The sequence below is a fragment of the Cucurbita moschata genome, unplaced genomic scaffold (genome assembly GCF_002738365.1).
Source record: "Cucurbita moschata cultivar Rifu unplaced genomic scaffold, Cmos_1.0 Cmo_Scf00022, whole genome shotgun sequence".
NCBI lineage: Eukaryota > Viridiplantae > Streptophyta > Magnoliopsida > Cucurbitales > Cucurbitaceae > Cucurbita > Cucurbita moschata.
The window spans coordinates 2,003,327-2,014,202 of NW_019268538.1; the positions used below are offsets into that span (position 1 = coordinate 2,003,327).

A 10,876-nucleotide genomic window follows, 5' to 3' on the forward strand; every position below is an offset into this window, starting at 1 on the left:
TTTTTTTTTTTTTTTTTTTTTGGTATAAAAAAGAATCACCAAATTATTAGAATCTCAAAAACTTCAATGATTTGCTGAGCACCTACTATCAAACAATTAAGCAAAAAAATCCAGACGAAAACATGCAGACCTGATAGCTTCTGGGTCATCTTTTAATTCCTGCAAACTCTCTGCATTTACAATATTCTGGTAGACATCAGCAGCCTTAGAATTGTCAACAACTCCTTGTGGTCTTGATGCAGATATGTTCTTAGATGTAAGGTCGTCTTCTTCGACTATTTCTTCGATGACAATTCCTATGAAATTAGTTAGAAATTTAATGTCAAATTCAATCTCTACGTAATTTTTCATCCCACCACTGTCACACTACAGAAAATACAGTGGAGAAAATAATTAACTAAATAGAGCAAAAAGGATATACCTTTGCGTACATTCCCCACATCGTGTTCTTTTAATCTTTCCTTGGCATCCCTGTGGCAACAATAAGATCCACAGAATATATCAGAGCAATGGAACAAGCCACTTGATAACATGTGATACAATAGATGACAAATGGGAAAACAGGCGGTAAACTCCTAGTCAAACTTCTCACAAAACACTATGAGAAAACACATAAAGATTGGCTGGCAAATTCAATTAGACAAGTGGCATGAAATAATGGGGAAAAATAACTCACGATAAAACATCAGCAATAGTTTCATCATCAGGAGAAATTTCACGTGCCTTGCTCAAATCAGAAACAGCATCCTAACAAAATGAAATCCATGAAATAATCAGCAGATAATACAATTTGGATGAGTATAGTATCCAAAAACAGCAAGGTAGGCCATCGTCCAAACTCACATGGAATTGACCTAATTCTTTATATGCTTGACCTCTCCGGTAAAGTGCTTTCACATTCCTTGAATCATAGGCCAAAACCTACGGTAAGAGAAATGTTTGGTATCATAGATATAAAAACTTATCTTTTTTCTTTAATTGAAAAAATTAATCATTTGAATAAAAGCCACCTTTAAAATAATAATCATGTGCAAAATAATAATAATAATAATAATAATAATGGAAGTCCGAGGTCAGAGTTATGGGCTTGAAAGTTGGCCCAGTGAATAAAAAGGATTCTGGCACCTCATAAATAGAAGGTTATCAAATCACAATCCATGGATCAAGTGAATTCCTAAAAGTGCATGAATAGAGCGCATCACTCGGCATATATATATATATATTATCACATAGGCTGTCTAGAAACTTAAAATTTACATCAACTCTGATAATGTTTGTAATAAGTAATGAGCATATAAGGTCTTACCCTATGACGATAGCAAAGAGAAAATAAAGCTAAGAGTACAATATATTAGATCATTATGGTTAACTACAATTTAAATATTAAAAAGGAAAAAGAAAATCTGCCTTACCTCACAACCCTCCCTTATGCAGTCTTGGTACTGTTTTGTTTTCAAGTAACATGACATCAAATTGAGTGAGCAAGCCAACAGAAGTGTTTTTCCTTTGGAAGATGAAATCCCCTTGAGGTTTTTCTTAGCCTAAGAATTTTCGAATGTGAAAACAGAGTGTTCATGAGTTGGGTAGAGCTGCCCTTATACTCAATGAGAGAATTTATTCGGATGAATGTTCAAAAGAGAGAGAATACAATCTAAGGAGCATAATATACTCACAAGCAAGTATTTTTCCAAGGCATCACTGAATCTTCCCTGACTGTGAAGCTTGTTCCCCTGCATAATAATTCAGAACATGCACAACAGAATCAATTCATCATTGAAGAGAAATGATAACGGCATATGATATAGAAGTAGAATAATAATTGGTCCTAGGTGTTATTTCAGAGTACAAAACAAAATGAAGTAACTGTATTCTTTTCTCTCCCACCATAATAACCTACCTATTCAAGGAATTGTGTCTCATCCAAGGTTACACGATGACAATCTAGGACACAATAATAGCCTAGCAATGGGGACAATGAATTTCTATCGATTTTCCAGTATGGCATCCAGATAATTGTCCGATGGAATAACAGCCATTCACATGTTCAAGGCTTCAGCAAACTAATTAGAAATTGCGTGTACCAGCACTAGTCCCTAGATCTATACAGCAAAGTGAGTGGACTCATACAGCAAAAAGAATATATAGCTTACATAATTGATTGGCACTTGAACAAGTCAAATTTTCATTTTTTCGAACAAAATATTTAGCTTACATAAGATAGAGTCAATTTTTTATTCATAAGACGAAACTTATTTTTATTGTAGAGGAGGTTCTGTTCAAAATAAAACAAAACGTCAATAAGAAATCCTCCAAGAACTTAGAAATAATATTTCTAATTGAGATAAAATTAAAACGAAAGGTGGATATCATCTAAGTCCTAAGAATTGAAGGCCTGGGAGAAACCAAGGAAAGAAGGAAAAAAAAGAGAGATAAAGCATTACCAATTAAAAAGGGAAACTTCTCCATTGTCTCCACAGAGAATTGTTTGAATCAAACCCTATAAATATTACCTGTGTCTTCAGCATTTCAGCTGCATTCAATTCATAGTTGGCCAGGGCATCAGCACGAGTACGCATCGTCGCAAGCTCTTCAGGTGATGCATTAGCCATCTTCTCGCTAAGTTTAGCCATATCCTCTGGACTGGTATGCTTCAACTGCTCTGCAGCATATTTCAAGTCATCAGGACGCATGCCCTTCATGCTTTCTGAGGCCATCTTGATTAAGTCTGGATTGGCCATCACCTGAGGACATGGAATGGAATTAATAGGCTATTCCGAAGCAGAGAAGTCGCCCGACGCATATCTTAGAAGTGTCTCTTTTTTATGCTCTTTATTGGTGTAAACACATGGTTCCATTCAACAGCTACAGCTTAAATTTTTTTCTTATCAAATGAGAAATCTTTTATTATACCTTTGGATGGTCATATGTTTTGTAACATTTCAATTAATCAATGAAAGTGTTCCCTATCCAAAAAGATTGATAATAGCAGATCAAAATTCCACACCTGTTGCTAATAATATGGTAACACGAGGACATGAGTATACACACCACAACAAGGCCAAATACACAAGACGTTAGTAATATGCAATTAACGCTAAACTAGCAGAGTTCGCAAATGGGTTATTCAATCCAGAAAGAATTAATCAAATTGCAAACTAATTTCAGTCAGACTCGTCAATTAATCCATGCAATCAATCCCATAATTTTTACGTAGCAACTAGAAGTTTTCTAGATAGTATTCTTTTGAAATGCTCCAAAGGGAAACAAACAGCAGATCCTATCAGTAAAACAGGAAAAGCGCAGACAGGAAAAACGGGGGCAACGTAAAGCTGAGTAATCTGCATATCCATAGATTATAAAATTCAAAAACTTCCTTGATAGGATGAAGATCGTCATATCAAAATCTGCCACCGGCTGAAAATGAAACTGACGGCAATATTTTCAATAAAAGCAAGTGACGACCAGGATGTGAAAAAAGCAAGTGACGACCAGGATGTACATCGAAATCTCGAATCGTGAAAGAACAATTAAATGAAAAACAAAAATAGCAGATCAAAATTCCACACCTGTTGTTGGATTTTGGCAAAGTCCGCAGGGGACATGCGACTCATCTGTTCCTGGGCCAGTCTCATCAGCTCCGGATCCATCATTCTCGCTCGATACAATATTCTCTCCTCTGTCGGTCTCGATTACGTCAAGCTTGTAATCAATGAAGCTATAAAAGGACGATCAGGGGATTTGAAGGCGAGCCAATTTTCCAACCATTCATCAGAACACAAAATAGGAACCCTAAGTATGAATTGGAGGCCAACACCGAAGCTGTGGACAGTAATCGGAATGGAGACGGAAAGTACGGACGGAAGATTCTGTAAACTTACCTAAATAAAATTTTGTCTTGTGCTGCCGTTGATCCGTTGGAATTATGAATGAATTTGCATATGGATGATGCAGAATCACAAATCAACGAAGAACACGAATTTGTGTGAATTCTCGGTCCCCATTGATACGCCTTTTCAAATTTGTTCTTTCTATTTGTATATAAATTAACGCCTCCTATTTTTGTAACACGTGTTCTTATTTATTGCGAAATGTTTGGAACTTGAATATTTTAATGATCAAATTATTTTATTTCAATTTTTAAATATTCAATTTTAATATTTAGATTACATATTAAGTTTGGTTATTAATTTGGAAGAAATTAGAATTTAGTTGATTTTAAATTAAATAAATTTACAAGGTTGTCTGAAATTAGAATTTAGACCAAATTCTAATATTTAAAATTCTAAATTTGTAGTCTAACATGTTATTTTCAATAAATATTAAATATTAAAATTCTAAATTAGTTTTTTTTTTTAATTATAAAATTTGAACGTCTTCTCTGTTCTTGGCTCTGGCTAAGTGCTAAGAAAAATGTCCGATCAAATCCCAACATAATTCCATGGTTTAGATATCTTGAACTATTTGAAAATCTTAGGTTGAAATCTGTACTAAGAACTTCAAATTTTCAGATAGAACGCAGAATTATGAAGCGAATGGATGGAGATTTGAGCATTTTATTGAGCAGATTCAGAGGGAAGAAGGATGGATCTATCAGCCTGAATGTTGAGCCACGAACTGCTTGAGGAGGAGCATTAATTGGTTAGAAGCTTCAGAATTTGGATCAATGGTGAAGAATCCGTGCTGTTTTCCTTCAAATTCCACCAACTCTATCTTCTTCCCCTGTTTTTTCAGCGTCTCTGCGTACTCCACCGCTCGATCTTTCAACAGATCAGCGCCGCCCACCACTACCAATATCGGATCCACCTCCACTGCCTCCAGGTCTTGGCTCGACTGTCCCAACACGTTCACCAGCGGATGATCGGTACTGCTTCCGATCGGAATCGATAATCTCCAAAACCTGCTCAGAAATCGAAACAAAAACAAGCGGTTCAGTACTTTAGATTTATAACAATTCAAACTACTTAAACGGTATAATCGAACCTGTCGATGAGCTCCAGATTCAGGAAGGCATCTTTGGGGCCTTCCGCCTCGGACCGAGTCCTCACCGTCCCGCCGAAAAATGGCGCCAGAAGAACGTAGCCTCTCACTCGAACGGGCGCCAACGCAGGCGAACCCAGCCCCAGTCCCACTGCAAGATGGTGAGCGATGTTCCCACCGGCGGAGTCACCGCTGATGAAAACTCTACTAAAATCGGCCACGTCGGCGAGCCAGGGATCGGGGTGGTCCGATTGAGCTTGGGCTTGGAGCCACCTGACAGCCGCAAAGCCGCCATCGATGGCAGCCGGAAGGCGATTCTCAGGAGCGAGACGGTAGTCGGGGGAGATGACGAGAGCGGGAAGTTCCAAGGCGAGGCGAAAGCAGTAGTTCTGACAGTTGGGCCAGGTGCGAGAGCCGATGCAGAAGCCACCGCCGTGTATGTAGAAGAAGACGGGGAGTGTAGAGGAAGAAACAGCAGGCTTGTAGAGACGGAGGTGAAGATGGTTGATGGGGTCAAAGAGGAGGTCTTTCCATAGAACGGAGCCGTCGTCGAGGACAGGGACGTTGAAGCTTGGATTGGAAGAGCGGACGATGGAGCCATCGCTGTAAACGCGGAGGACACCACGACACTCATCCACTTCGAATGGGGAAGAAGTGGCCATGGCAGATGAGAAGAAAAGGTCGGATCAGGGAAGAGTTAAAAAGAAGGATAATGGATTCTGGCGGGGTTGGCCGGCAGACTGGAAAGAACCAATTTGCTGATGCAGATAAGCCACACACACAGCCAATAACCGGCCGGATTGTTACTAAAAACGAATCAAAGATTCTTTAGAAAGGAAGACTAAAATTGCATTAAAAATCATTTCATTTTTTTAAAGATTTTTTTTATTTTACGAGTCACACGTAACATCCAAAAAGAAAGAAGTGTGTAGGAGAGGCAGCCAAGAACACCAAGGCAAAACACCTCCCAAACTCTTTACTGCTAAAAAAGAGTTAAGACAATATATCAGAATGAAATGGCTGGATGACCAAGTAATGCATACACACAAGCCCGGACAAGTTCAGTTACAACTACTACCATTACGCATCTGACTAAACCACCAAAAATCAGGAAACAAACAGCCCAAAAAGAAAAAGAAAAAATGATAATAACAATAACAATATTTCAGGTCCCCAACTATACTTCTTTGTGTACATATTCAACTACTAGTCAAAAAAATCTTGTTTATAAACTAAATTACAACTCAACTGATGCTGAGGGAGGGCCTTTTTCTCTTCATGGTCAAAGGGTAAGGGAAGAGGAAGAGGGTGAAACCTCTCCGTCTGTAATAACAAGATCAGGGGGATTGAGGTGGTTGAGACACTGAAAACAAAACACATCTATTTGAAGAAAAAGTCCTTCCCCCAACCATTTTGTTGCTAGAGAATAAATGGCCAACAGAATCAAAATGGAATCCTGCTACCAATATAATACTCTATGCCAGCTTTTACTTGAACTGCTCACCAATCCTTTGCTCGTTTTAACGACCAAACACGTGTGGTAGATTTTTCCCAACTCATCTAATGCTATGAAGACACAACAAACAACCCAGTCATGTCCATGTCTTGTCTTGTCTTGTCTTTTACTAATTGTAGATTTTTACTGGCTTCTCAAATGTATGACGATTCTGCATAAATGTTTCATTCAGTTAAGACCACAGCAAATGATAGCCACATTTTTGTTTGATCAGCTTTCAGCAAAGAAAGATGTATAAGCTCGTTTTACCTGATTTGCTGTATAAGCTCGTTTGGGCGCATTGTCAGTGTGCTCCAATCCAAGATATTGCTCCCATGCACCATAGACATCTCTTCTCTAAAGCACATGAACAGGACTATATTCAGAATGCTATCACAAAGCGGAGAGTAACTGGAAAAAAATAAAGATCCAGACGAACCTGAAAACGATTTGAAACGATGTCTGTGTCTTGGAGGTACTCTGGACGACCTAGTGAGAGAAATGCAAATTTCCACTGACAACATAAACAGCAAAACACAGTTAGATTAAATAAAATTGCTTCGGATATTTATTTGTCTGTCTCAGTAATATCGATGGGTTTACAAACTTCATTAATAAGTAACAACTACCTAAGTACAGACCACGGTACGAAGAAAAACCTAACAAATACCTTCGCAAATTCCTCATCTGGAACCTGTAACTTCTTCTGTATTCTCAATTTAATGTCGGCCAAAGTCTCTCCCTCATTTATGACTAAGAAAAAAGGTTCGCCAAAGTTCTGAATTTGCTATAGATAACAAAGGAAACACCGTAGTCATTAAAAGGGGTTATTGAAATCCAGCATCCATCCTATTTGCTTGAAATACTGAATATCCAAACATCATCAAATGAAAATCATTTGGGCAAGGATACTGCTCCATACTAACCATCTGATTCTGAGTGGTGTCTTTAGTGAAATGGTAAACATGAATTAGGCGATCATTTGGACCAAGGTTTTTTTCTTCTTCTGGAATCTGTGAACAGAAGAGGACGAAACTATGTGATTAGAGAGAGCACATTTTTAAAAAAATTAAGAAAATTCCTTGCATAAGATATGCACCTCTTCTGCCCGCAAAGTCCAATATTGATCATTAATGTTCTCAATCTTTTCGTTAGGAGGAAACACCTGTATCAGCGGATGACAGAATTAAACTATGAAGAGGGATATAGGTTGTTCGTCTGCAATGTCCAATAAAGGGACAAGGTCCTAATTTTATTAAATGAAAAAAAAAAAAAAAATCTTTTTTTGTAGAAACTTATTAGCAGAATCAAAATTAAAAACAATGAGTGATATAAAGCAATAGCCATGCAAAGACCTCTCACGGTCACACCTTGTAGATCTTATGATAGAAAACTTCAAGCAATCTGAGCTCTGCCTCTGAATGAGATAATTCAACCTATTCATAAAAGAAATGTAAGTAAAAAGAAAAATACAGGGACAAAATGGCACAAAATAGATGCATGTACACTCTATCAATGTCGCACATATGACACATCACACAACCCACAAAAGATTTGGATAAAAAGAAGTTAAGAAACAAGTACCTTTGTTTTAAGATCATTAATCACATCTGCTACAGTGCTCTGTTTCGGCAATCTTATTGTATGAATAACAACCTGATAACATGGAATATAATTGTAAGGGGAAAAGGTTGAACCACTGTCAAGCACATGCAGACCCAGATGCATGCAAATAAGCACGCAAGAAATACATATGTAAACACTTCTATTTTAACATATTTGAGATATAGAATTCAATCACTATTGTAGTATATACTCACTTCATCCTTAGTTGCATGATGGAATGCTACTTTAAGCGTTTTCAGACCTTGTAACTCCGGAAGAGGGATGTCCAGTACTTCATAGTATAATATATCTGACGTCTGTACATAAGCCATTTAGGTCAAAGACATTAGATCATGAACTATTAATAGTGCTTATTTGTAATCCACCGACATTATATTTGCCTTTTATATTATAATTCATCAATTAAATATCATTGTTTCTCTCAAAATAATAATAATAATAATAATAATAATAGTGCTTATTTCTCGAGGATGGGGAATTATTACCTGATTATAATGGACCAGCATATCAGACAAATGCTCCACACCACGATACTTGATTGGCTGAGGTTTAGGTTGCTGAGAGTAACAATTATGTGACGTTAATCTAATTTTTGATGGATCGTCTATACCAAGTTGCTGGGCTAATCTTTCCACTACATCATCATACGTATAAAGTTTTGACCTACAAAAATCAAGAAAATGCAATAAAGAGACAATATATATAGTAACAACTACAGTCTGTCATAAGACATTTCATTACAATCTGATTCAAGTGGTATGCAATATATAATTTCTATCACGGTAATAAATAATCTATACCACTTACATTTCCAGACAAAAATCATCTTCCTTAGGCTTCTCTATGGATCGAAAATGAACAACCTGGTAACATAAATCAAAAGTGCACAACCAATCAGTTTTTGGTAAATTGCACAACAAAATGAGAAAATTCATGTTTCTTGTCCCAAACACGCACACACAAGTAAATCAATAAAGCACATCAGCGTCTGGAAAAGGTTTGCCAGACAATTCTCTGCATGTCAAATAATGAATAAAGAATGGGAAGGTTGAGTAATTTCTGGTCATACATTAAGGCACTTGGATTGCATCAACACAAATTAACCAAAACTATATCCTGCATTAGGGTACACCAAGAAGAATTTATAGCTTTTTTTCTCTAAGCTGCAATCCCTGTTAGGAAGCAACAACAGAACTGGATGATGGACATCTGAAACGGAGCTCAACTCAGCTTATGGGCTTTGGTTACCAGATAATTATAAGTTTAGAATTCCTTTTTCCTTCTTGTTTCATTCTCTATACACTTCGTGTATATTAAGAGAGGTTACTAATCCTATTATATTTCCTTTTCTGTAATAAATCTTCTCCTTTCTTTACCGCATAAGAAAACCTTTTCTCGAGTCTGCAAAGAATAAAACCGTCTAAACTTTTTTTTTTTTTTTTTTTTTGATAAGAGACAATTTCATTGATATTTGAAATTTACAAAATGGATGTGTTATCCACGATACTTACAAAAGACCTTCCCAAATACCTTTCCAATTTATCACGAGGGATATATGATTATAAAAAGCTAAAGTAATAGACCAGTATGAGATTGTGTCTACTCCATGAATACTCTTTGATTTCTCTCTTCCATAAATTTCCAGAGAAAGTCATAATGAAGTTTAAAAGCATGTCTAATAACTCTATCATGAGGGAGATATGATTATAAAAGCATGTCTAATAATTTGTACTTGTAAGAGAGCATAGGAATACGTGAACCAAATAAAGTTTCACAAAACATGTCGATGTCTTACTTGACGGTTATGCACATACTCCAAAAATGAGGGAACGTCAGGATATCGGTACTGTTCAACATTTTCAACTGGTGGGGATTTTTGAAAGCAAATAATATCTCCATCTTCTAGCTGCATCAGAAAAACAACTTCTAGACTAAGTAAATGTTGTACATACTTTAGAAAGTCAGCATGCAGAGGTGCACTGACAAAAACAGCATTACCTGACTTGCTCGAAATGTGAACTTCTTGTCAATAGGCTCACACATAATGTTTGGCTCAAACTTAATTTCCTGAAATAGGGCATAGGATATCAATTATAACAATTAACCAATGCCACAAAACTTAGTCATAATATAAAGGAAGTCTTTCTTGCAATGACAGATATTTAAATTTTAACGTAAGTCTTTCTTGCAATGCAAACAAACTCTGCTAACATAGATGGTTTAAGAAAGAGAGGTATGATTGGACATACTACCAATTATTCATACATACACTTGTCATAGTGATAGGAATATCAAAAGATGATTCCTAGAAGAAAGCCACTTATTAGGAATAAGATCATGGTAAATATGTTCAAGAAGATGGCATAAACTTCCTGTCTCAAAATTTTTAGTAATTATGATTCCTTTCTTTATGTCACCCAGTTGTTTTCCTTTTGACTTGATCAAATTTCTCCTAGTTTCCCATAATTTTTCCAACAATAAGAACCAAATAAATTTATATTAAAATAAACCAGAATAAGGAAGTAGCAGCTAGCATAAGAATGCCAATCCCCAAAAGAATTTCACGGAATGCCAGGTGGGGTACATAGTGACAATCTTCTACTTCGGATTAATCCAAACCCATTTGTATAAGGTGTAATTCCTTCAAATTTAGTAGCTATGATCGTCATTTGTTCTCTATTTGAGCAGTTCGAGTTGTCCTGATGATTCAGATTCTTTTTCTTTTTTTGTTTAGTCTTTGCATAAGCGAAGTAAAATCAGATGATTTTTTTTTTTTTT

General features: G+C 36.5%; 2 protein-coding genes across 5 annotated transcripts in view; both read right to left on the reverse strand.

Moving 5' to 3' along the window:
• The window catches only part of LOC111459128 (outer envelope protein 61-like), a 6,591-nt gene extending 2,560 nt beyond the window's left edge, over positions 1-4,031 (reverse strand). The window contains exons 1-9 of one of the 3 annotated variants that reach the window (XM_023101888.1): positions 3,879-4,031; positions 3,567-3,715; positions 2,511-2,741; positions 1,674-1,730; positions 1,413-1,541; positions 844-921; positions 677-747; positions 422-471; positions 131-296 (exon numbers count right to left, since the gene is read on the reverse strand). In XM_023101888.1, coding sequence (XP_022957656.1) covers positions 131-296; positions 422-471; positions 677-747; positions 844-921; positions 1,413-1,541; positions 1,674-1,730; positions 2,511-2,741; positions 3,567-3,650 — 866 coding nt within the window. In that variant the 5' untranslated portion in view covers positions 3,651-3,715; positions 3,879-4,031. Of the gene's footprint in view, positions 1-130; positions 297-421; positions 472-676; positions 748-843; positions 922-1,412; positions 1,542-1,673; positions 1,731-2,510; positions 2,742-3,566; positions 3,759-3,878 lie in introns of those variants that run through there. The other 2 variants (XM_023101887.1, XM_023101889.1) reach the window with 2 other exon arrangements.
• A 1,954-nt stretch (positions 4,032-5,985) lies between these two features.
• The window catches only part of LOC111459136 (ubiquitin carboxyl-terminal hydrolase 13-like), a 16,709-nt gene continuing 11,818 nt past the window's right edge, over positions 5,986-10,876 (reverse strand). For both annotated transcript variants that reach the window (XM_023101903.1, XM_023101904.1), the window contains exons 20-32: positions 10,097-10,165; positions 9,894-10,004; positions 8,906-8,961; positions 8,584-8,761; positions 8,293-8,394; positions 8,057-8,128; positions 7,843-7,908; positions 7,572-7,637; positions 7,399-7,485; positions 7,143-7,259; positions 6,912-6,986; positions 6,743-6,829; positions 5,986-6,644 (exon numbers count right to left, since the gene is read on the reverse strand). In XM_023101903.1, the coding sequence (XP_022957671.1) occupies positions 6,603-6,644; positions 6,743-6,829; positions 6,912-6,986; positions 7,143-7,259; positions 7,399-7,485; positions 7,572-7,637; positions 7,843-7,908; positions 8,057-8,128; positions 8,293-8,394; positions 8,584-8,761; positions 8,906-8,961; positions 9,894-10,004; positions 10,097-10,165 (1,128 nt within the window). In that variant the 3' untranslated portion in view covers positions 5,986-6,602. The remainder of the gene's footprint in view (positions 6,645-6,742; positions 6,830-6,911; positions 6,987-7,142; positions 7,260-7,398; positions 7,486-7,571; positions 7,638-7,842; positions 7,909-8,056; positions 8,129-8,292; positions 8,395-8,583; positions 8,762-8,905; positions 8,962-9,893; positions 10,005-10,096; positions 10,166-10,876) is intronic.